Source organism: Oryx dammah, unplaced genomic scaffold (assembly GCF_014754425.2).
Source record: "Oryx dammah isolate SB20612 unplaced genomic scaffold, SCBI_Odam_1.1 HiC_scaffold_9, whole genome shotgun sequence".
Taxonomy (NCBI): domain Eukaryota; kingdom Metazoa; phylum Chordata; class Mammalia; order Artiodactyla; family Bovidae; genus Oryx; species Oryx dammah.
This window is the reverse complement of record NW_024070193.1, coordinates 45,585,205-45,611,678: the sequence shown is the minus strand read 5'-3', so window position 1 is coordinate 45,611,678 and position 26,474 is coordinate 45,585,205. Positions and strand designations below refer to the sequence as shown.

General features: G+C 44.8%; 1 protein-coding gene across 3 annotated transcripts; it reads right to left on the bottom strand.

Annotated features, from left to right (window-relative positions):
* Positions 1 to 261: 261 nt before the first annotated feature.
* On the bottom strand, positions 262 to 25,816 carry SEC22C (SEC22 homolog C, vesicle trafficking protein). Of its 3 annotated transcripts, XR_005721986.1 has the most exons (8): positions 25,472 to 25,803; positions 19,205 to 19,413; positions 17,177 to 17,340; positions 14,666 to 14,845; positions 11,054 to 11,172; positions 9,572 to 9,637; positions 7,039 to 7,665; positions 262 to 2,039 (listed from the first exon to the last, which is right to left on the bottom strand). XR_005721986.1 is itself a non-coding variant. In XM_040246153.1 (7 exons), exons 2-7 carry the CDS (start codon positions 19,384 to 19,386, stop codon positions 7,465 to 7,467), a joined length of 912 nt encoding a protein of 303 aa, XP_040102087.1. In that variant the 5' UTR covers positions 19,387 to 19,413; positions 25,689 to 25,816; the 3' UTR covers positions 2,415 to 7,464. The 3 variants fall into 3 exon arrangements, 2 of the variants coding, with proteins under 2 accessions (XP_040102087.1, XP_040102086.1); XM_040246153.1 differs by lacking the exon at positions 262 to 2,039 and having other exon boundaries at positions 2,415 to 7,665; positions 25,689 to 25,816; XM_040246152.1 differs by lacking the exon at positions 262 to 2,039 and having other exon boundaries at positions 2,415 to 7,665.
* Between the last annotated feature and the right edge of the window lie 658 nt (positions 25,817 to 26,474).

Genomic DNA, 26,474 nt, shown 5'->3' with positions numbered 1-26,474 from the left:
TGCCTCCCGCCCACTGCCCCACAGTAAGCCTGCATGATTTATCCGTCACGGTAGACATACCGGTTGCTTTCTGCCAACAAAAGTAATGCTTCAGTAAACATTTCTCCTCATACGTGTCCCCTTAAGGATCTGTGTAAGAATTTCCCAGGGACACAGAACTAGAATTGAAATTTCCACAGCATTAGGTGCAGGTACGCTAAATTTGGGTAGGCAGCTGTATCGGTTTTCTAGCACCGCCAGAACAAAGTGCCACAGGCTGGGTGGATGAAAGAACAGAAATTTATTTTTTCACATTTGTGAAGGCTAATAGTTGGAGATCAGGGTGATGCATAGGACTGGTTCCTTCTTGGCTTACAGAAGAGTACTTCTCTCTGCGCTCTCCTGAGGTCTCCCCTCTGTACGTCTCTGTGTCCTAATCTCTACTCTTAGGATTTGAGCCCTCTTCATATGATATTTTTTTTAACCTTAATTACCTTTGTAAAGACCATATCACTTCCCTGGTGGTCCAGTAGTTAAGGCTTCCCTTTCTAATGCAGGGGGTGTGGGTTCAATCACTGGTGAGGGAGCTAAGATTCTCCCCCCCACCAAAACTAAACAAAACAAAACAGAAGCAATATTGTAACAAATTCAATAAAGATTTTTTTTAATGATCCATATTTTTAAAAAGACCCTATATCACCAAATACAGCCACATTTTGAGGCACTGGAGGTTAGGACTTTGACACTGAATTTGAGGAAAACACAGTCCAGCCCATAACAGTAGCACAGCTCTTCAGACTGGCCATACATGGAGACCCATATCCCCTCAACTTGCTCCAATACTTGCTGCCACCCAGCTTTCCGAGTTTTGCCAAACTCATAGGCATAAGGTGATACCTTACAATGTTTAAATAGGTATTTCTCTGTATTTCTAATGATTTTAAGCATCTTCATATGCTTATTAGCTTCCTGGGTTTTCTCTTAGGCAAATTGCTCATTTTTCTGTTCAAGTCCCTTATCTTTCTTAATGATTTCAGGACTTGCTTGTACATTAATCCCTTGCTGATTTCAGACATTGTAAATATCTTCTCTCATTCTTTAAACTTTGCGCATGAAATCATTATTTGTATGTCATCAGATTCACTGATCATTTCACCTTGAGGGTTGTGCTTGTGATGCATTTTGTTTAAGAAGCGCTCTTTCACCCCAGGTCAAATACAACACTCCCTGGTGTTCTTCAATGAACATAATAGTTTTTCGTCCTGCACATTCAACCGGGGATGTCTTAGAGCTGCTTCAGCAGAGCCAGGAGCACTCAGGTGGGCCCCTTCCTGAGCCTCACTCCTCTGCTGGCCCTGCCCAAGGATGCTGTCAGGCAGCAGCCCTGCTACCTGGCCCCACAGAGGTTTCAGCTCAGTTCAGTTGCTCAGTCATGTCCGACTCTTTGCAACCCCACGAACCGTAGCACGCTAGGCGTCCTTGTCCATCACCAGCTCTCGGAGTCCACCCAAACTCATGTCCATTGAGTCAGTGTTAGAGTCCAAGAAAAAGGCAGGCGGTTCATCAGCCTAAACTAGCACATAGCCCTCCTGGCACAGAAAGGGTGCCCTTTATGGGCCAAGATCCCTTTTTATTTTCTGTGGCACTTTTTATTCCAAATGCACCTTGTTCTCAGCCCAGAGGACAGAGCTCTGGGCTACACTGTCACCGGCCACCTAGGACAGGCCTCAACTCCTGCATCCGAGCAGCAATAGGGTTGCACCCGATGCTACCTAAAGGTTCTGTCAACTCCCAAATCCCAGAACTCAATAATCCAGATACTTATTTTTGAAGTCTTTGTCCTCCTCTGAAAATCCTCAGTCAGAACTGATGGTGACGAGAAACTTGGAGCACGTGTCTCCCAACGTGGTTAAACCATGGTCAGGAAAGCTGGGTGCATTTGTTTTCTTTCTGGGAATTTTATCAGCTGCTGAAGGAATCACCCTGCAAAACAGCACCGGTCCCTGGGCTGGGAACCTGGTGGTGTGCCCTCTGGTGGCCGTTTCCTGACAGGGCTGGTCCTGGGAAATGAAAAAAGAAAAAACGATATGACAGGAGCTCAGAGCCCAGAGCAGGGAAAGGTAACTAACTGGCGGGGGGCACACAGCCAGGCAGAAGCAGAGGCTGCATAGAAGGCAGCCCTCCCAGCCCCCAGGGCAGGGCCACAATTGCTATTTTGGTTTTCCCAAGGTTCTTCCTGGACCCATGATTGCATTCCAGACTCTAGGGATTAGTGCTGAAGACTATTTGAGCCTGTGCACCTGTCTAGACCTCACTGGACAAGAGGACTTGAATTTCATTTCTCTCAACACAACCCCCTCCATTATGCCAGGCCCATATCACCCCCTCTAGGAAAACAGACCCACAACTCAGAATTTTTCACACAAACACACAAGTTAATGAGCACCTTGGATTTATTCTCTTCCCACTTCCGGAGCCACCTCGTTTATTTTATATATCTATAGTATATAAACGGTTATACAACACTCTTTACCTATATCAACACAAGTTTAGACTTTATGACTGTGTGAAAGTTTGTTAAAATGCACTCATCATTTACTCAAAATAGATCTTCGTTATTACATGAAAACAGTAATAAGCTCATATAACAAGGGTAGCAAGCATTCAAAATTAATATGTGAAATAAATGGTATTCCCTGGCTAAACAAGCCTCAATCTTTAATGCCCTCAATCTTCAAAGGAGTAGAAAACTCCATTAAACAAAATGGAATCCTGGGGGCCACATCGTATGAATGACTCATTGGATAATACTTGTACAACAATCCAGAATCGCTTAAGTGTGAGGGTTAAAGAAGGTCATATGTACCCAGCACAGGGTAAAGGAGCAGAATGGATTTGATCATTTTACACTATATAAAGATGCTTGAGGGCAACAGCCTTGCCAACAGTACATACGGGCAGATGTTCCTACATCCTTCCATTCCCAGATTTTACCGACAAGTCTTTTTTCACAGGTTCTCTACCAATCACGTTTCTCCAGCAATACAAGTTTGACATTACTGCTCCCAGGTGGCAGAACCAGAGCTCTCCTCTTCTGGGTCAGAAACAGGCCATGAGATCTGGTCTAACCAGCAGACCTGGCCTCCCTGGATCCTGGAGGACCAAACATCACTGGTACTAAAGGTGCTGTGCCTGGAAGGCAGGAGGCAGGTCCAGGGGCAGGGAGAGAGGCCACTACCTTTCTGCAGTGAAAGCATGAGGCATTTTTTTGTAAAGGTCGGAAGACACAGCTGTGCTGAGCTGCGCTGCCTGAAGCGTACAGAACCTCTGCATGCTGAGTGAACCAAATGCAAAGCCTTTCTCCTCCTGCACATGAACGATGGATTCACCCACCATCCCCTCCATGACTGCTTTTCCCCGGCCGACAGCTCGCTGGGGAGCAGGCTGATATTACCACCATTTCCCAGAGGACCCCAGCCCATGGGCCACAACTTGCCCACTGTGGGGCGGGACCAAGTGGAAGAGCCGCGCCGACCTCCAGGCCTGGGTCGCCTGACAGGGCGCTCCATCCCAGGTTACCTCTCCAGGGCACAGCTATTCTCCCTTCTTCCACCTGTATTAATGCTCAGGGCGCACAGGTAAGGCTTCCCTGCATTTGACCAGGATTCTGTGTAGAATCACTTGGAATGTGAGCAACATCGGGGCAGGTGTCTGTGTGCTCATCTGGCCTCCATAAACCCTCCCTCCTGGCCAGTCCTCACTTGCACTGAGTTGTTCTCTGAGGGTCACCCATCCCGGTGTGACAAGTGGCTGATTCCATCAAAGAACAGCGAACAGCAGCCCTGGTTGAAGGTATGGCGTGCAACCCCAATATGCCAAGGGGACAGCTGCTGTCTTCCAGCAACCAGCCAGGCCCCAGCTCCACTCTTCACCTTCCCCCTGCTTCCTGCACCCCAAAGAGCCAGCCTTGCTGTGCACCTGGGGTGCTCAGGGGAGTGGGCTGGGCCTCAGTGTCATCTGCTCCCTCTCTGAAGCTCCTGGACCCACCCTGTCGATTACAGTGAAAGGTGGCTTCCCCCTCCGTCCAGAGCCTCTGATTTCAGCCTCTGTCGCTAGGACTGGAATGTAGGCGGCAGAGGTGCAGAGAGGCAGAGGAGACCTGAATGGGGGCACCTAGGAAAAGAACAGGGAACTCAAGGTGGGGGTGGTAGGAAGGATGCTAAATGTTCTCATTTCCTTCCAATATCCTTTTTCTTATCCTTTGAAGATTTAAAGCTGACTCACAGATAAAACGGATACCAACTGCAAAAGCAAAACCGGGAGCCTATGGTCATCCTCCCACTGCGGGCAGTGAGGCCTCTAGTACCGAGAGGAAACTCCACCCAAACATACCTCCGAGTGTCCCTGCCCAGGACAGGAAACCCAAGCATGGCCCTGTCACAGTCAAGCGGGCCTGGGGAAAGAAAAGCAGAGCCCACGTGGTCCCCTCACTAGCACACCTGCACGGGGAAGCCTTGGGCTCGGCCCCTGCCAGACAGCACTGAGCCACACCCCCGCCCACACGCAGCAGACGGAACACTGCACACAGTGATGCTCAAGATCTCGCCACATCTGACACCAGAAGGCACTTTTAAGGGTTTTCCAACATTAGTAGCCCCGTGAGATCAGTTAACGACTGAGAAAACAAAGATGCTAGAGCAGCTAAAACAAAGGCCCATGGCGGAGTGAGGGCCCTATGGGGTCAACTTTCTGGCATCAAGGATGACACAGGGCTAAAAAACTCTACGCCTGACCCAAGTCAACGCCGAGCCTGCGATTTCCCTTGGACAAAATCTCCAGAACGCCTTTCCTATCATCAGCCTCTTCCTCCAGTTGAGCTGAGGCTGCTCTTAGCTGGATTTCAGTTACGTAATGTTTATGTGGTCATTGCTCTGTACTGTTTGTCAACTGCGTCTTTCCCTTTGGTTTGCAAAAGTAAATCTCAAACCCCATGTAGGTGTTGACCGATTCAGACCACATTCGACCAGCTTGTGGATCACTGCTCCATTAGGCCAGGAGGGTCTCCTCTGCAAGGACTGTCCTTCACTGCTTGCTGAATGTGGATCACAGACCCCCAGGGCATCTGGGTACAGGGCTACATGGCAACACCAATAACACACAAGCTCAAGATGAAAACAATATATTGGTAAGCTGTTCTAATCAACTTTTAAAGCTCTGTGTGTGCTGCTAATATGAAAAAATTGTCTCTCCTCTTTAGCTTCCCATTCTATTTCACCATCTCTTCAAAGTTACGTCCCAGAAAGCCTGAAAATTTATCTGCTAGGGATGCAGAAAATTAAAGTGTTAGTCTCTCAGTTGTGTCTGACTCTTTGCAACCCCATGGACTGTAGCCCTCTAGGCTCCTCTACCATGGGATTCTCCAGGCAAGAATACTTGGGTGAGTTGCCATTCCCTTCTCCAGGAGATCTTCCCAAACCAGGGATCTAGCCCACATCTCCTGCATTGCAGGCAGATTCTCCTATCATCTGAGCCACCAGGGAAGCCCCCGCAGAAAATTTTGCAGATTGAGAAATCACTGGGGAGATGACTCTGAGGTTTAACATCTGAGGATGCTGCCAATGTAACTTTCATGTCCAAATACTTTGATTAAAAACAGGAAATTCTATTATAAGAAAATACAGTTACCATGGCAACATCTTCCCATTACAGTTCCTAGTCACATGAACTTTTCTTTTAAGTGACACTAAGGTGCTCAGTAACAATACACCACCAGTAATGAAATGACCAAGGTCAACTGAATTCCCTAAAATGACATCCTTGCTTTCCTTACCTGCTCGTTAACTCTTGTGATAGTTTTCAACTCTTAAAAACTACCAAAATAGGAATCTGTAATTTATCAATATCACACAATACAACCCAGAGTATTCTATGCAATATGGTAGAGCTATTCATATTCCAGACTTCTACAAAGAACAATCCAAAAGCCAAACGTCCCAAATGGCCTCCTGAGCAGTACTGGACAACCCAGGCTGAAGTTTCTAGAGGCCTCAGGGATCATATTGAGATCTAAGTTTTGGAAAACTATGATCAGTCAATATTTTGACAATGAGAGAAAGAAAAGTAACTTTTCAGAGCACCTGCGTGTGTGCTAAGTTGCTTCAGTTATGTCCGACTCTTTGCAACCCCGTGGACTGTAGCCCACCAGGCTCTTTTGTCCATGGGGCTTCTCCAGGTGAGACTACTAGAGTAGGTTGCCATTTCCTTCTCCAAGGGATCTTCCCAACCCAGGAACTGAGCACAGGGTTAATTATAAAGCTTTATAAGCTATAAAGCTCTAAAAAAGTTAACATACACATACCTTTGTTCATATAAAAATGAGGGAGTTGGTGATAGACAGGGAAGCCTGGTATGCTGCAGTCCATGGGGTCACAAAGAGTCGGACACGACTGAGCAACTGAACTGAACTGAATCTAATTAAGATGATTACAAAAGGTGTAGAGGAGTAATTAATTTGTGAGGTCTTTGAGAACAAGTACTCAGGGTCAGTATTAAATGATGTGATTAAAATGCCCGGCACTTGGCTGCCACATACAAAGCTGATGACAGCCGCCTCTCTCACCTGTAACTGCAAAGTGCCACCGTGTGAATGTGTGACCCACCTACTCTAGTTTGTGGTCAGCTGCAAGGAGTCCTGATACTCTCATTTCTGCTCGTGCTTACAAGTTTATGATTCAGTAGCACTGGTTACTCAATTTTAAAAATATTCAGATATACCCTGCAAATAAATACAAAACATTTCTGTATCCCTACAGTCCCACTACCATGAAAGGTTATATATAAATTAAATAAATTCAGTTTTCTCAACCATTATCTCAGCTTCAGTTTGTTCTTAACCCTAAGTGAAGTTCAATTTATATCCAAAATATATTTAAATATTCTAAAGGTATCATATCAGACCTAAGTTATCAAAAATGTAAACAAAATTTCTCTATGTTATACCTATAAACCACTTTTTAAGTTAATTCACCCTGTGCTGACCCTCTTAAAAAAAAAACTCACCAAAGTCACATTTAGACTGAAAAGCTGATACAGATGTTTAAGTGATTCCTTGGAGACAACTGCCAATTACTTAAAACTACTGATACTGAATCTAGTGGTTTATTGCATCACTCAACGTAAAAGACCAAAATCATTCCATGTTGGTCTTCAGTAATGCGCTTTCTGACTGGGCTCCCAGGTTCTGCTGTCCAAAGTGCTGAACTGGAGATTCTGCAGTAACTCTCAAACAAAACTGAGACCAGGTGTCCAGCAACTTCATGCTTCCCACTGCACCGGTGAAAAAAATCTTGGTTCTCAGGATCAGTCTGCTTTGGTTGAAAGGAACTTCGAGGATGGAAACTTGAGGTGAAGCCAAGAAGTAAAAGGGGAAACGCCGATGACCCTCAGAGGAAAATCAAAGGATCCGTCCATCCCATGGCCTCAGCCTCACACTCCGCAGTCAGACTGCTTGTCCTGAAGCTGCCTCGTCAGTATCTGATGCGAAGACAGGGAAGCCACTCCTATGTGAAAGAGGATTTGCCAGAGGTTCCTCAGCCCATGCAGGTACACGTTGCCCAGGCAAATGAAGAGCAGCATCAGCACCACCTTCATAGTCCTGGCTGGACTATAGAACAGGTACAGATAACACTGAAATGACACCAGAAGAGGGAGGCCCATCAGAGATAACAAGATGGCCAAGGACAGATGCCAGGTCCCTTGATAGTACCCGCCCTGCCGTGTCATTTCATACACGTTGGCTTAGTAAACTGAAATTTGTTACAGTGGAGCTTGGGCTCACTGGATCAGTTGTTGTCAATTGGTGGATGAAAGTGGGGATTCGGAAGAGATAAGAAAAGTGAAATAGAAGGTCACAGGAGGAATGAGAACACAGCCCTCTTGAAAGAATTTAAGAAATATAGACAGACATGTCCAGGTTGTGCTGTACAGAAAGAAGAGATGTGGGTCAGGGGCAGACAGCCAGGTGGGGATACCCTAACAAGAGCAACTGGCCTCCAAAGGAACTTTTCCTTCGGGGGAGTCATAACAGGTGAGAAAGTTGGTGAGAGAAGCTGTGCTTTTACTATATTAGTTTTTCCTGAGTTACAACTACATAGGGGACCACTGTTCCCTAGACAGCCTCCCTATTACATCTTCAGAAGCATCTCTGACTCAGGGAAAGGTCTTCCATAATGATGCTTCCTGTAGGGCTATCACACAGGAAGAGGACACTCTTGTTCTGCAAAAGGCGGAAATCATTTTTTGTTTCAATGTTTAAAAAAAAAGGCACATTCTGAAAACACAGGGCAATCTGACAAAAGCTCACAGTGAAGTGGGAGGGAGAGTTCCCCATCGAAAGAGCTAATCAAGTAAGACCACAGATGAGGGGATGAAGGTGGAACTGTAAGATCCCTGCAGCCCTGAAACGCAGGTCCAGGAAACTATTCTTGGCAACACCCGTGATCTTGGAGACTTGATTTTCCAAAGAATGAGTGTATTTTCAATCTTAGGTTGAAATTTTCTTTTTGCACAATCAGATAATTCATAAAAATAGGCCATCTAGGATGTACACTGAAGAGAGAGGAAGTGCCCTGAGAAAAGAACTTTTAATTAAAAGAAGAAGAGGCTTAAATATGCAGAAAAGGTACTAAAATCCTAGACTTTGTAGAGGGTGGGGAAAGAGAGTCGGGTTTTTTGTTAGAATTAACTCTGCTTAAAGGGGATTTAAGTCTTGCCTGGTGGCTCAGATGGTAAAGAATCTGTGTGCAATGCAGGAGACCAGGTTCGATCCCTGGGTTGAGAAGATCACCTGTAGAAGGGAATGGCTAACTCCAGTATCCTTGCCTGGAGAATTCCATGGGCAGAGGAGCCTGGTGGGCTACAATCCATGGGGTTACAAAGAGCCAGACAAGACCAAGCAACTAACACTTTCACTGCTACCTTTTCATAGAGGATTCAAAAGCTCCTTCCTACTCCAGCCCTTAAGTACACAGCTTACCCAAAAATAACTAATAATCAAAGCACTCTAGTTAGTATTATAATTTTTGTTTCATTTCATAAGGACAGATTTGACCCAGATGGTATTTCTATTAGAAACAACAATTTTTTTCCCAGTCCTGTGTCTGAAAAAAAAAACATATATACCTAGGCATCAGTTCTGCAGAAAGACATTTCTGTACTTGGATGTCCAGCAATAAGCACAAGGCAGGGCTCTGCCTCACACTGGTCAGGCCCAACCCAATCCCCACTGCAGTCTCATCCCTCACTTCTTGGGAGCCGAGTCCCAGTTTCTAGTTTCTGTCCCGCACTGTCAAAGTCCCTGAGACCTAGGGCAAATGACTTTCCCTTTCTGGCCCAAAAGTCTTTTCTCTGTACAATGAGAAGACTGGACAGGATGGGTGGAAAGTTGTTCTGCTAAGGGCTGGGACTGTCCATGATGGGAACCAATGTCTTGGTGGAACAAAAGCAGGATCTGGAAATTCACTGATGGTTCCAACCAGAGCAAAATAAGGTAATGGGTTTAACCCACTCACTAAAACATCAACATTTCACCCACCTGGAAAATGCAGGCTACAAAAGGAATCAGAAAAGCCAGAATATTTCCAATTTCTTCATGTGCAACCTAAGACAAGTAAGAGGAACACAAGAAAAGGAATAGTTAGAGGAAATGAACACTATGACATAAAGTGCATTACTCTGCATTGGGTCTGGTATAACCAACAGTACAAAATCCCCGCCTGGGTGAGAAACCAGCCCCTGTTCACGTATCAGACCAGAGGGTGACATAAAATCCTTCTGAATGGCCTGGACACACCAAGCACATCCAGTTCCCATGCATGTGTGCTGAGCCTGCAACCTGGAATGTCCCCACCCCCAGCCCCGCCAACCTCTCAAAATCCACCTCATCTGTCAGTACTAACTTTCCCCAGTTCCTCCCACCTCCTAGTGATGTCACCATACTCTGCTATGTGCCCTGAGGCAGGGTCTTGAGCAATGAACCCCTGTTCCAGTGCATGCAGACACTTGGTAAGTATCTGCTTGTGAGTCATCATAAACAATAAGAGTGGGAACCACAGCACGTGTTGGCCAAAGATGGGGTGTGGAAATAGCCAGCCACCACTCAGAGCCCAGGATGCTGCCATTCCCCAAACACCTCGGTCTCTGTAAGGCCCCTGAGATTCAACCTCAGCTGCACTTCAGATTTTAGCTACCATGTGCTTGGGTGTGACTCTGGCTTTTTTTTAAATTGAAGGATAGTTGATTTACAGTATTGTGTTAATTTCTGCTATACAGCAAAGTGACTCAGTTACACACGCACATATATTCTTTTTTATCTTCTTTTCCATTATGGTTTATCTCGGGAGATTGGATACAGTTCCCCGTGCTAAACAGCAGGATCTTGTCTATCCATTCTAAATGTAATAGTTAGCATCTACTTATCCCCAACTCTGTTTTTAAAGTTAACATCTATCTGTTCATGCTCATAATGGTTCCATGCTTGTTTTTAAGTGCTTGAAATACTTCAAAATTTAAAAATAATAAGTAAAAAGCATTAGAATAAAAAGCTGCTTTGAGATGAGCAGGCTGGCAAATCAACTTCATAGTGATACAGTTCTTTTGACAAAGACACGGGAAGGCTGGTATCCATCTGAATGATATAAATCAGATTATGAGACAACTCTACCAGGGGAAAAAGGGCCTGAATCTTAAAGTCTGAGAGTCAAACTTTGCCTTGGATGAACAATCCAGCCCCTGCCGGGACTCTCAGTGTCCCCAGGGCCACAGGGTGGCCGGCTGTCCTTGTAGCAAGTTGTCCATTTCTCACCAGTATTCCAGCAGCCCCTTTGGCGTCTCAGCAAGACAAATACAAAAGAGCAAGTTTCTTATTTGCTCAACTCACTATGAAGAATAAAACACGAAGTAAGAATTTTACTTCAATTTTTAAAATGTAGTGAATAATAACCTTATAAACAATATGCACCCATATCTGCTTCTTCCATTGCGTGTCTTTTGATTTAAACTGTACAGAAAAGGTTACCTGTAAAGAATGTTCTGCGAGGTGAATTCCGCGAATGAGGTTCAGGGCAGCGCACATGATGTTGAGAATAAGGGAGAGGACGCCCAGGGCTGTCACTGGTTCCATTCGGAAACTAGGAGCTTCACAAGGAAGAAAAGGAAGTGTTTAGTGAAAACAATTTCTATATGAAAAAAAAAGTAAAAACATGAACTAGACCTCTGCTAATGAAAAAGTTCAATTAAACACACAATTGCAAACCTATTAATTTAAAAAGCAGCTGTAGTTAGAGTGGGAAAAGGCAAGGGATGAAGGACAGAAAGGATCTGGGAATTCAAGGTGAATTTCTTCGAGAAAGAGGCCCTTCTCTAAGCAAGGATAGATTTTCTTAAGTGCTTCATTTCCTTTCTATTTAAACCAGTGGTTCTCAGCCAGAGATGATAAGGCTCTTCAATCGATGTCTAGGGACATTCTGGGTTGTCCTCCCTGGGAACAGGTTGCCACAATGCACAGGACAGCTTCCATAACAGAGAATTTCCAGTACAAAATGTCAGTAGGGCTTAGGCTGAGAAATCCAGATTTAAAACTATTTACGGCTTTAGTTGTAAATTGGCTGTCAAACCCTAAAGCTTTTCTATTACACACTTCAACCATCAGCATGTAAAATGTTCCATTCTTTTTCTGGTAGGGACAATATTCAATGTCCTGTGTGCTTCTGGAGCAGTTCATAGCAAATGCGATTTTTAAAATTTCAAAGTTTTTGGGAAGAGGAGGGAAACATGTATTACTTCAGCTACAAGCTATTTCCAGAACTCTAATCAAAACAAAATGATCATTCCCTCTTTAAAGATAACTGCTGAAACTGATTCTGGTTCACACCATTAAGCAGGGTCCCACCCATTCTCTTGTTGTGCTCCTTTTATTAATTTTATTTTTTCACTGTGCCACTCGGCATGTGGGATCCTAGTTCCCCGGCTAGGGGTGAACCCCCGGTCCCCAGCATTGGAACTGTGGAGTCTTAGCCACTGGACCACAAGGGAAATCCTTGCTGTACTCCTTTTAAATCATCCTTTTTTGTCCTCACATTTCCCGCATATGCATACACACACACACACACACACACACCAACAACAACAACCCAACTGATGCCTACTGTTAGTGTGTTAGTTTAAACTATCAAAATTCCTCTCAGAACAGAGCTACCTGTTAAGACTCTAAACTTGGGACAATAGTGGGGGAGTCAAACCACAGTAAAACGTCCAGAAAGATAGGCAAGTTGTCACCTTCTGCATTTGCTCCTCTTGTCTACGTGGTTAAAAAACAAAACATACATCACAAAGTGACCCTGTCTTCAGGTACAGCAAAAGAGAAGCTTGGGGTCTGATGCCCCAGTCGTCCAAAACATACATCACAAAGTGACCCTGTCTTCAGGTACAGCAAAGGAGAAGCTTGGGGTCTGATGCCCCAGTCGTCCTTCCATGAATGTTAAATCCAATCCCAGTGTAAATTACAACAACTGACTGAAGGGCATAAGAGTCAATCCAGGAACTCACTGGTTGAAATAGTTCAAATCGAAGACCAAAGTTAAGCCAAAAAATGTGAACATTTTAAAAACACCACTTTCACAATTCAAGCAATGAGTTTAGCATAAAACTGTTAACAAAGTGAATAGACTGATATAGTATAGATGGTTCTGTCTTCCAGGGAAGGATTATACTATTACAGAGTTCTTAGAATGCGAATATCCAAGTTGGTTTAACTGGATATAACTGTAAACAAACAATACAAAAAAGCATGCTTTGCTATGTGCCAGGTATTGAATGCTTCATGTTGTTAGTGGCAGACTAAGTCACGGATGCCAGGGCACTGTGAATATGTTCATCAACACTTCATTCCTCAGACAAGGACTCAGAAATCTGAAGGGATAGAGAGATGTCTCTGGGTCCCACAGAGAATCCAAGAGCGAGAGGTCCAGTAGGCCTGGCCCTGACCCCTGCCCACTCTCATCCCCACAGCCCTCCACTCCCTCCATCAAGGAGTGGGAGTTTCTTGGTGGAGATTTGCAATGTTTCACCATTGCAGTGGTGAGATAGGGACTCACTGTTAAAGGAAAAAAGCAAAGAGAGAAAGAATGTACAAGTCTGTACTATTCAATAAGTGACTTCCAGCAAAAGAGAATGAAAATCTCCTTCAGTTCAGTTCAGTTGCTCAGTCATGTCTGACTCTGTGACCCCATGGACTACAGCACACAGGCTTCCTTGTCCATCACCAACTCCCGGAGCTTGCTCATGTCCACCAACTCATGTCCATTAAGTCAGTGATGCCATCCAACCATCTCATCCTCTGTCATCCCCTTCTCCTCCTGCCTTCAATCTTTCCCAGCATTAGGGTCTTTTCTAATGAGTCAGTTCTTCACATCAGGTGGCCAAAGTGTTGGAGCTTCAGCTTCAGCATCAGTCCTTCCAATGAATATTCAGGACTAATTTCCTTTAGGATGGACTGGCTTGATCTCCTTGCTGTTCAATGGACTCTCAAGAGTCTTCTCTAACACCACAGTTCAAAAGCATCAATTCTTTGGCGCTCAGCTTTCTTTATGGTCCTCTCACATCACATGTATGGTCTCTCACATCCATACATGACCACTGGAAAAACCATAGCTTTGACTATAACGGACCTTTGTCAGTAAAGTAATGTCTCTGCTTTTAAATATGCTGTCTAGGTTGGTCATAGCTTTTCTTTCAAGGAGCATGCAGCATTTAATTTCATGGCTGCAGTCACCATCTGTAGTGATTTTGGAGCCCAAGAAAATAAAGTCTGTCACTGTTTCCATTGTTTCCCCATCTATTTGCCATGAAGTGATGGGACCAGATGCCATGATCTTCATTTTTTGAATGTTGAGTTTTAAGCCAGCTTTTTCACTCTCCTCTTTCACTTTCATCAAGAGGCTCTTTAGTTCCTCTTTGCTTTCTGCTATAAGGATGGTATCATCTGCTTATCTGAGGTTATTGATATTTCTCCCTGAAATCTTGACTCTGGCTTGTGCTTCATCCAGTCCGGCATTGCATATGATGTACTCTGCACATTAGTTAAATAAGCAGGGTGACAATATACAGCCTTCTTTCTCAATTTTGAACCAGTCTGTTGTTCCACGTCAGCTTCTAACTGTTGCTTCTTGACTTGCATACAGATTTCTCAGGAGGCAGGTAAGGTGGTCTGGTATTCCCATCTCTTTAAGAATTTTCCACAGTTGTTGTGATCCACACAGTCAAAGGCTTTAGCATAGTCAATGAAGCAGATGTTTTTCTGGAATTCTCTTGCTTTTTGTGTGATCCAACAACACCGTTTATATGTGCAGGGTTCACCCTGCTTAAGAAAACAACCTGCTAAGTCACTCTTCTAAATTTCATCAGAGGAGTTGCCTCCCTTCAGATCAGCTTACTTGTCACAATGGTCAAGTTTCTTTCTTTTTTTTTTTAATAAAAGCCACCTGGAAACAATATCAGCCTGTCTTTTCCCCCACACATTTTATATACTGCCCCCCACCCAAACACCTTCCTAGTCGAATAATCAATGTCCATTTGAAATACACACTCTCACCTCATTTTCATCAACACCAGAGAGAAGGAGGCCACCTACCTGGCTCCAGGTGCATCAGTGTGTGTCCATTCATCATCCCGTTAGCCACATCTGTGTCTTCCAGGGTGAGAACCACTGGTGGCTGGAACTTGAGTTCTTCCTGAATTTTTCCTAAGCTGCTGTCCATCTGGGTGGAACTTACATAGTTAAAATGCCACTTCACTTTCTGAATGACATTGTCTGTGAAAAGAGAGCAGTCCAAACTGAATGGCATCACAATGGATGTTATAAGGCAATAGGTACACAATGAAATTTCCATTTCTAAGCAAGCTAATAAGTTAGCCAGACTTTGAAGAGTGTCAACTACACATGAGGGTCGAATGATTTGTAGATATCAGGACTGGTCTTATCAGTCTCTCAAAGGAGAATAATTAAAATATGACAGTCTGTCCATTAGGACCTCAGTGGCTGGGGAATCAGGGGACAGGCTTGAGTCTTAGCTCAGACACAACTCATAGTACAAACCTGGGCCATTCACAAAGGATTTGTAAGATTGCAAAATGGGGACGGTCATTCTTGACCTGATTATCTCAAGAAAAGGCATGTGAAAAAAAACTACAAATAAATGTGAATATGTTGTGCAAACCAGGATGGAAGGTATTGGTTTTAATTATTTTATTTACATTTAGTATTAATCCATTACCAACTTTTAATAAGTACTTGAGGTGACGTTTCAAATATATTGACAAAACAAAATCATGAATAATTCTAATATCCGTGTGGGGTGTGTGTGCACGTGCTCAGTCATATCTGACTGTTTGTGACCCCATGGACTACAGCCCGCCAGGCTCCTCTGTCCATGAGATTCTCCAGGCACGAACACTGGAGTGTGTTGCCTCCAGGGGACCTTCTCAACTCAGGGACTGAACCTAGGTCTCTTGCATCTCCCACACCGGCAGGTGGATTCTCTACCACTGTGCTACCTGGGAAGCTCTAATATCCATGTACTTTTACTTTCATCCTACTCTCACTCAATAATGAGCAAATATGATGCCAGGAAGGGGCTCCTGTGAGACAAAGCCCACCACTTTCAAAGGAAGAGGCATGCAGAGATGAGAGGGCAGAGGAGAACACAGGTCTACCAGCTGCCAATCAAATGACAGCCAAGGGATGCTGCAAGTATGGTCTACTTGGGGACACAGAAGAAGTGGGGCTGAGAGTGGCAGTCCTCACAGGGAGACTCAAGAGGAACTTGTGGTCTATGTCACAGGCCTACCAGGTGCAAGCTGGAGTACCAGGCAGGTTCCCAGCACCTCTGGGTGACACCAAAAGACAGTGCTGGCCCTATTACTGATGGACTGGCCGCAGACCACATGAGGGGGTGTGAGCAGTAGCTGCCAGAAAGCCTAAGTGGCCACACTTTCAGGTGCCAGCCCTGCACCTGATCCTGAGGACCAAATGCGGTCAGCCCCTTGTTCAAGAGCATCACGGGGAGCATGGCAGGTTACATTGAGACTGGAGAACCCCCCAACTCCCACCTCCACTCCTCTTCTCCCCCTCAAAAATGACCTGAATCACACATGACAGAAACAGGGCCTATGCTATCACAACTGCTGTGTTCCAGACCCTTGAGCCTCCACAGGACCTTTCTGGCAGAGCCTAGAAAAGTAGTCTTGTCTTCCAGAGCTGTGCTTCTCGAACCTCTGCAAGAGGACCAGTGTTTCCTTATTTCCAAATGGTTGCATACAGACACTTGGATAAAATACAATGGAAAATGTCACAGGAATGTCCAAGTATCGTAAGAATGTCTAACCTTTTCTTGGCACTCCCTGTATGTGCCTTGCGCTGGAAGCACAGGTCCCCGACCACCCTTGAGCAGCACTGCTCTAGAGCAGGGGTCGGCACAGTGTTCCCAGAGTGCCAGATAGACAACGTTTTAAGCTTACAGGCCCCAGATGGCCCGTCACAATAGCTCACCTCTGCCAGGGAAGGGCAAAAGCAGCCACAGACAACCTGTTAGTAATAGAGAAAGCATGGCTGTGTTCCCCTTTATTTACAAAAATGGACTCTTGGCCCGCAAACTGCTCCAGAATAAGATACAGGATTCACCCTCTTCCACCCTGCTCCAGGCTCTGGAGAGGTAAAAAGCCAGAGTGTTGGACCTGGCTCCAAGTTTGCAGGCCCCTTTCATTGCTGTGAAATTTCATGAAAGTGAAGTGAAGTCACTCAATCGTGTCCGACTCTTTGTGATCCCATGGACTGTAGTCTACCAGGCTTCTCTGTCCGTGGGATTTTCCAGGCAAGAATACTGGAGTGGGTTGCCATTTCCTTCTCCAGGGGATCTTCCTGACCCAGGGATCAAACCCAGGTCTCCTGCATTGCAGGCAGATACTTTACCCTCTGAGCCACCAGGGAAGCCCCCTGAAATTTCATGGCATGAGGCTATTCTTCAGTGACACGGTCCTGAACCTCCAGTGGTCTTCCCTGATGGTCAAAGCCAAACTCAAACTGGAAATTCTACATATACAATGCTGCAAGAGAGAACAACAACTAAGAAAGTGCGTTACAAACCAAATTCGAGAAAGGCATATGGCCTGGAGGCGAGGCCGACGCAGGTGGTGTCATAGGAAGCTGTGAATTCCCACCACAGCGTCTCCAGGAAGCAGAAGGCCATGGCTGCTGGACACTGGAGGGAGCAGATAGCCATGCAGGCCACGTCCCTCGAAGAAGAGAAGCTGGAACGAAAGGGACTATGTCACCAGGGAACAGACCCACATATTCACATCCTGCACCCAGCCATCACCTTGCCTCCACTCTGGATTTGCTGGGCCTTGAACAGTCTGGAGCTGTCTGTTGCATACATATCGTCTCTTCAGGTGGACCTGCCCGGGACTGTGCCTTTCTTACACTTCCTCGAAAATGTATAGCAGCGTTTGCCACTGACAAGGTGTGATTACTCTAACTTGCCTGCGTCCATGCTAAGTTGCTCAGTCATGTCCGACTCTTTGTGATCCCTTAGACTCTAGACTGTCAGGCTCCTGTGTCCGTGGGATTCTCCAGGCAAGAATGCTGGAGTGCATTGCCATGTCCTCCTCCAGGGATCACTTTAACTTATTGATCATTAAACAAGCTATGGGACTGCTCACCTATAAGAAAAAAATGTCTCAGTTTCCTCTGTGAAAATAATGGTGAATATTTAAGGTAAAAGACAGATGAGTAAATGCTGTATATTCTACTTTTCAAATAATGATTGAATTGCCCAGAATTTCATTTGAAGTCATAGGTTTTTGCTTTAACTGAGAAAAGGTTTCCTCTTTGAGGTACAGCACAAAATGTGCATAGAATGTGAGATTATTCCAGCCTAACGAGGACGGGACCCCCAAGGAAGGGGGTTTCAGGTACCCAGAGAAGGGAGCTACAGATACAGGCAGATGCAGCTTAGTGTTGGCTCCTGAGCACCTGCGCTCGGTCAACAGGTGACAGCTTCACATGCCTGCCATCTGGGTCCGTCTTCAGGCCACAACTCTTCTTGCCTGACAGCACCACCTAGTCTGGAGGCAGGCCTAGACTTTCCCTTTCGTTTTCCTGATTCTGAGACTGGACTACTCTAATGGATCCCACTTCATCGGGTGAATCAAAAATTTACTATTAAGGGGAGCAAAAAAGGACTTGGGAAGTGAAAACCTAAATTCTGGAAAAGAGAGATGTAAAATCTGTAACAGGCCATTTTGAGATTTCAAAACCTGCCTTGCCCCTGATCCCTCCACAAGACATCTTTCGTCTCTAAGCCCTAAAATAGGAAAGGACACACAAGGAGCAGAACCTGGCTCCTAGTTGGGCTGCACTCAAATCCTGGCTCTACCACCTTAGGTTAAAAAGTTGTTTAGCCTCAGTTTCATTCCCTGAAAAATAGGTCTAATACCACTATCTACCTCATAAGCCACCTACAGCACTTAGAATAGGGCCTAGACCTTAGAAAACAGTATTAGTTCTTATGACCATGATTACTGTAACCACCTGATTCCTGCTTCCACTGGAGCACTGGCCTCACTGTATCATGATCAGTGTTCTCTCACTTGACTTGGGAGTTCCTTGAGAAGATGGACCTACTGATGCTCATTTTTCACTCCCCTGCTCCTGTCACATAAAAAATTTTTTTTACTTTAAAATTTGTTTTAAAGGTGAAAAAAATTTAAAAAGCAAAAACTGAGGGCTAAAACTTCAAGTCAAGCCTTATTTTCTTGGCATCCTCACTCTCATCCTTTTCTTGTCCTGACATTTTAATCCAGTATTTCCTCCCGACTTGCCTTTTCTCCACGCCTGCACCCTAATGCAGAAAAAACTACCAAACTAAAAGCATGAAGACCAGGTGACCTGGTGCTCGCAGTGCTCGTGGCCTCTCCGCTCACAGTGAGGTGGGAGTGAGGCAGCAAAGTTTAAGCGCCTTTGATTCTACCGTGGATACACACGACCTCGAACCGCTGTCTGACGTGAGACCTCCTCTTCATATGGTGTGATTAGCATAAGGCCACCTCTGCACATGGTTCAGAGTGACCCAAACTGGGCTGATATTCTGGAACAGGGAACAGGCTTGCTTACTGGATGCTGAAGTCACATCCTTCTGCGGAACCTCGACCTGGATACTGGGCCAGTTGCAAGGCTAAAGTCTTGAGGCGTCTCCTGCATTCCAGGAAGTCTTGGCTGTGGTAGAAATCAGTGGAGGCCGAGAGGGGCAGTCCATCCCTCACCCTTACCACGCAGGCAAAAAGGATCAAGGACATGGTCCGCAAGAGAAGTCATGAGGACACCTGAGGAAGGAAAGTCACCTTGTTACCGAGGGCCCAACGATGAGCTGCCAGCACCCCACCCTGGAAATGTTCACTCTGGGCTGTCTCACGCTCACTTCTACCATAAACGCAAGTGTGGCTTTTATTATAATTTCCCTGCCCTCTGTTGCTAGATCACTCCCAACTGTCGTCCCTCCATTAGCCTCCGTGTCTCATCTTCACTTGAAATCCTCCTTTTCCTTCTCTCTAATGAATGTCTCCATTTCCAGAGTTAAACCAACTGGGATGAGGGAATAGAGATGTGAGGAAGCAGGCCAAAAGGGAGCCACGGCAGTGACAGTGAGGGACAGGACACGGGCTGCAAGGGACAGGAAGAGCCTGACAGCTGTGCATTTCAGGTCCTCGTGGAGGTCCTCCGTGAGCGGTTCACTTGCCATATCCTCACCTGCAGTGGAGGGATTCTGCGCATTTAACCTAAAACTGGTGGCAAGGAAGGCAGAAGGCGAAAAGAAAACAGAGAGGATAGCGTGTCCTCCTGAATTTCTGCACGTTTGACACTGAGCCAATCTTCAGAATGATGACTGAGTTCCTCCAGATGGCTAAAGTCAGTCATTTAGCAAATGGTATTACGGTAAGATACTAAATATTTAGCCATGATAGGTGAGCACCATTAAGAAACACTAGGAAACAGATTTGGAGGCCTCGTGGTGCCTGAGGCAAACTGGAGCAAGGTGCTTCTCAGGGTGGAAACAGCCCTGGACCAGTTCTGCAGGCAGAGCCTGGCGGGGGTTTCAGCCCGCATCTGCGACTTCTGTGGACTTCTGTGCTCGCACGGGGCGTCACCTCACACCTGCATGCGGCTGCAGCCAGGGATTAGGGGGGTGGCTCTATCAGCTTTCATGCATCCTTCCATGCATCCATACATCCCGTTTCACAGACCCTGTTGTCAAGTCCTCTACGTGGATAGGATATTAGCAGGTGTGTGCACTGGCACCTCAATTCCCATGAGCAGTAGGAAACAGGAGCCCCAGGATACACGCTACTCTTTTCACCTCTGTGGCTCCGTACATTCTTCACCTGAGTTCACACTCCTCAGATCTCCCCACATCCAAATCCACACCAAGGACTGTCTCCAATACACCCTCCTAGAAGTACTTTTACCTCTCTCTACATTCGCAGAGAAACTACCTCTTTGTTTTCTATGTTACTGACTTACCATTTCTACTACCAACGGTAAGTTCTAAGAATAAAGGCCATCTCTGTAATGGATGAATGGATAACTAATCCCAGTTTAAACAGGAAGAAACTGCAGTAGTATAAAAATAAGAGAAGGCTAAAGGCTTCCCCAGTGCCTCAGATGGTAAAGAATATGCCTGCAACGCAGGAGACAGGGGTTCAATCCCCAGGTCGGGAAAATCCCCTACAGAAGTGAATGGCAACCTACTCCAAGAGTATTCTTGCCTGTCTCCCATGGACAGAGGAGTCTGGTGGGTTACAGTCTGTGGGGACACAAAAGAGTCAGACATGAGTTACCAACTAATCAACAACAACTACAAAATAAAAATTAGTCTACCAGGCAACAGACCATACATAGCCCATTTCTCCTATCTCCCCAGACTTTCCATTGAGGGGTAAAAATGTAAAAAATCTAAGGAACTAGGAAAGGAAGAAATAAAATGACTCCTATCTGCAGATGACATAATTGTCTACATGGAAGATCCCTGAGACCCTACAAAAAAAAACAAAAACCAGAAAACCTAAAATGAAGGAAGAGTTCAACAAGGTTTCAGAATATAAGATCAACATACAAAAATCAATTCTTTTTCTACGTACCAGCAATGGATGCATAGAAACAAAAATTAAAAATACCATTTATCATCATCCCCAAAATGATCTCAATAAAGCTACACTTTTTTAATGCAATGTTAATTGCTCAGATGTGTCCGACTGTTTGTGATCCCATGGACTGTAGCCCAGCAGGCTCCACTCTCCATGGGATTTCCCAGGCAAGAATACTGGAGTGGGTTGCCATTCTCTTCTGCAGGGAATCTTCCTGACCCAGGGATTGAATCTAGGTCTCCTGCACTGCAGGCAGATTCTATATCATCTGGGCCACCAGGGAAGCCCATTTTTAATGCAATACTTAGGTGTAAATCTAACAAAACATGTATGGGACTTGTATGCTGAAAACTACAAAACACTGCTGAAAGAAATCAAAGAGGTCCTAAGTAAGTGAGGAGATATACCATGTTATGAACTAGAAGACTCAACACAGTAAAGATCTACCCCCAAAATGATATACAGGTTCAATATAATTCCTATAAAAATATCAGCAAGATAGTTTATAGATATAAATAAGAATATTCTAAAATTTATATGGAAAGGCAAGGAAGCTAAAATAGCTAAAACAATTTTGAAAAAGAATAAAGGGGACCATACCTCACTATCCTATTTTAAGACTTGTTGTATAGCTACAGTAATCAAGACTGTGTGTTATTAGCAGAGGGATAGGCACACAGATCAGTGAAACAGAATACAGAACCCACAAATTAGACCTACACAAGTCAAATGATTTTGGCAATGGTACAAAAGCAATTAAATGGAAGAAGGACAGATTTTTCAACAAATGGTGCTGGAGCAATGAATATCTATAGGGAAAGAAAGAGGGGGAAAGGGAGGTGTGAACGAACAGAAGGAAAACAAAAAAAGAGAATCTTGACCTAGTCTCACACCTTACATAAAAAGGAAATCAAAATAGATCATAACTTTAAATGTAAAAACTAAAAGTATAAAAGAAGAAGAAAACAAAGAGAACTTGTGGAAGGGTTCTCATGTATGAGACCAACAGCACAATCCATAAAAGAAACTCCAATAAATTGGATTTCATCAAAGTTTAAAACTTTTGTACTGACAAAATCCATGTGAAGAGGATGAAAAGAAAAGCGAGAGAGTGGGGAAAATATTTTTAAACCACACACCTCCTAAAGGACTCTAGATATTTAGAATTTTTTTAAAGCACTCTCAAAATTCAACAGTGATAAAACAAAAGATCCAGTTAGAAAATGGACAAAGCACATGAACAGATATTTCACCAGAGGATACAGAGATGACAAAAAAGAATATGTAAAGATATCTAGCATCTCTAGCTATTAAGGGAAATGCAACTTAAGATCACAGTGAGATATTACATACTGATTAGAACAGATAAAAAATTTTTAAGTGACAATATCAAATGCTGGCAAACGTGCTCAGGAACGGGATCTCCCACACACTGCTGAGAGGACTTTAACATAGTACAGTCACTCTGGAAAATAAGTTTGGCAAGGAATATAAGTTTGGCAGTTGTTTTTTTTAAACTAACCATGCGATTATCATACAATCTATCAGTCATACTCTGTACTATCTCTGCAAATTCCTGTCAGGATAACTGCTGTTGTTGTTCAGTTGCACAGTCGTGTCTGACTCCTTGTGACCCCACGGACTGCAGCCAGGCCTCCCCGTCCCTCACTGTCTCCCGGAGTTTGCCCAAGTTCATGTCCACTGAATCAGTCAGTATAATTACTTTAACTTAAAAATGGAAATAAGTATTAACTTAAAGTTTTTATATCCCTTACTTAAATTCAGCTCATACTTGTTTTTTATGTTTAAATGTCATTTAAAAATGTCTCTTCTAGTAGAACAATATTCTTTTATGCTAATTAAATGTAATTCTGATGATTTATGCATGAATATTGAAGGGTATGTTTTATATGGAGCAGCTCTGCAACTAAATAACATTTCCAAACTGGAAGGTACTATAATTTCTGAATTCATTAAAATAAAAGCTGCTTGCAGATAATCAGAATTCAGTTTATAAAAGGAAAGCAGTGGCATGAATCTGGAAAATCATGCCTCAGTTACAGAAAAAGTTATACAAGGACAAAGGCAGCTGAAGAGTACTCACACAGACACACAAATCTGTCTTACTAGCTCCTTCTACAGGCCAAGGGACCATATAACCTAGCACCATGCCTGGCACATATTAGGAAGCTCTCAATATAACTTTTAAACTAATAAAACTTATCTAAAAACTAAGTTTCAGAACTAATAAAAAAGCTTTCCTACAATAAATCTCCACTTGGAAAAGAGAACGAGGTTTACATAAATTTTAAAAATTTTAAAAGAAACTGAAGTAGTAATCAAATATAGCACCCTAGTTACTATTAGAGTTTATAAAAATTATATTTTAATCTGCCTCTGCCATTTCCTAAATCCTTTTCTCAGCATCTATTTATAAACTGATCATGTCATCAATTGTCCCTATTCTACTGGCAAAAGGCTGTGCTTAGCTGGAGGGCAGCCTGGTTCCCACTGGTTTCTTTGCATCTCTGTATCCTTAACCCTCTTCCAAGCCTCTACCACATACACTTCTCCTCCTCTTTCCAAAGAGGGAAAGGGGAAAAGACAAACAGCACTTAACAACCAGCCCTTACCAAACAGAAATTTAAATAAGCAAAACAAGTTTGACTTGGCACACATATATCCAAACACAAGGGTTCACCATAAGGCATTGCTCACATCTCAAAACCACAATACATAGGACAAAATAGAGAAAATTACGTTTCCCTTACTGAAATCAGCTTCAGCCACAAGACTTGAGAACTGGGCATACCTCATTTGTAGTTCAAGAAAGTGCTCTGGTTCTGCATTGCTTGGGGATGAGGTGGGGATGAAGGTTACAGGTCAAGTTTGCCATTCCTTAGGAGCTAAGAAGAGTAGGGGATGGAATTTGATACCAACTAATATTATATGCCAGGTTTCCCAGGTGGCTCAGTGGTAAAGAATCCACATGCTAACGCTGGAAACACAGGAGACATCTGCTGTTCGATCCCTGGATCGGAAAGATCCCCTGGAGAAGAAAATAGCAACCTACTCCAGTATTCTTACTTGAGAAATCCCATGGACAGGGAGCCTGGCGGGCTATAGTCCATGGGGTCGCAAAGAGTTGGGCATGGCTGAGTGCACGTGTGCACACACGCACGCCAGGCACTATGCTATGAATTTTTACACTGATGATGTTTAATGCTCATAACTATCTATGAGGCGGGCATAATCCATACTGGACAGATGGGGAAATGGTAGTTCTAAAGCTCAAGCGGTAGAGCTAGTATTCCATCCCAAACTTCCTTACTCAGAAATACTGGAAAGCCTGTGATCTTTCCAGTACACTCTGTGTCTCTAAATCCAATCTTTGGGATTACAGCAACTCTATCTTGCTAAGACAGTTCCTTCCCCTGGAGCATTCATACTTAGAATGAATCAGGGATCTGTTAATCAAAGGAGCCAAGACCTAGGGTTACACTAGTTACAACTGCTCCTCACTCATTGTATTCCTTTGAATAAGTCACTTTTCCTCTCTGATCGGCAGTCATCTTTGGATGCCTTTGATCTCTGAGGCTCTTTCTAAGGATAAAAAGCTTTGGGACCCCAAAATGTTCTCTGTGTTGTAAACACAAACTCTCAGAGCTATAACAACATTGCCTAAAATGTGTTTTCCAGGGCAAACCATTATGTCAATTTAATTCTATTTAGCAACAACAAAGGATTCAATTACTTACATTTTCATTTTACTAAAATTATCTCTATCAGAATCAATTCCTTTCTTTGTACATTTAATGAAAATTGACCCTATCTACCGTCTGAATTTTATTTCTTTTCTGACCATGTCACAAATTTCACCAATTACTTTTCACCATTGGTAATATTCTTTTGTGGCTTTGATGTCTACAAACCTAATTAAACACTAAGTGCTTAATCCTTCTGGCACTGGAATCTAGATGTAATCCTATAACGGGCACATACGCTCATCACCTCCGACATCTGGTGTTCACAAAAGCTGGTCTACTAAACCCAGTATCTGGTAAACCAAGTCTTACAAGATCGGCACGCTAAGGGAAGTTTGTTATTAAAATACTCTGACGTGAGGTTCGTGGATAATTAAGAAAACAATCATCCCATCATTCGGACACACCCCGTCTCCTCCCACTGTGGGCAGCGCTCCACTGGCATCTGGCAACTGAGGGTTCCCACAAGCTCGCACCTTGGGTCGTCCTGGAGTCAGGAGAGCAGCTGGCGGCAGAAAGGGGAGCCGAGACTTCGGGAAGCCCCAAGAAGCCCTGGAGAGCTAAAGCGGGCCAGAGGGCCGGACGGGCCGGGGTGGAGGGGGCTCCACTTCCAGGCCCGCCCTGCGCCACACCCGACCCCGCCTGCTCTCGGCTAACGGACCGCAGCGCCCGCCTCAGCCCGCCAGCCCTCACCTCGCCCCGACAGCGGCCTCCGGGAGTCGGCGGCCTCCCGCCGCGCCACCCTCCGCCTCCTCTGCAATCAGCCCACCCGGCAGACCTGTCCCGGGTCACAGGCAGCCCAGGCACAGGTAGACGACCCTGCGCATGCGCGAGTCTTGAACCACAACATCCCCCCTGCCCCCGCTTATTCGCTGGTGCCGAGCAACACCCACACCCAAACTGACCAATCCTGGCGCGCCTCCACTGCCGGGTCCCGGAGGAGTCTTGAATGAAGGACTTCTTAAAGGGCTTCGACCCAAATGTAGATTTGGCATGGCTGGGGCGCGCCTCCCAACTTTCCTCGCGTCTCCCGGTTCTCACCCGCGTGGGTCTGAGGTCCAGGTGTGTAATTCCCACGTCCGGAGGTGCGAAGAGGCTTCTCAGTTTAAGCTTAGTTTCTGCCGGGGTAGCGAAAGGTTCTGATGTGTGAAGTAGGGAGGTTCCGCGTGACGACGCGACACGCCCGGGGCGTGAGTATGTGCTGGGCGAGAGGCCCGAGATAGTCAAACCAGAGATCACAGCCTGCTGCCAGCCTGGATGAGGTGCCAAAGTCCGGCCCCAAGGGATACACTCCAGTCTGGGGGGCGGACGTACTCACAGACTGGTGATTGATCAACTGAAGGGAGATGGGGAGAGACTATTCACCCATTTATTCATTTAACAAATTGTAAGCACCTGCTGCGAACCAGACACTATGCCAGCAACTCCAGACAAAACGAGTAACTCCTGACACTAAAACTTATATTAAGAGGGGAGAGA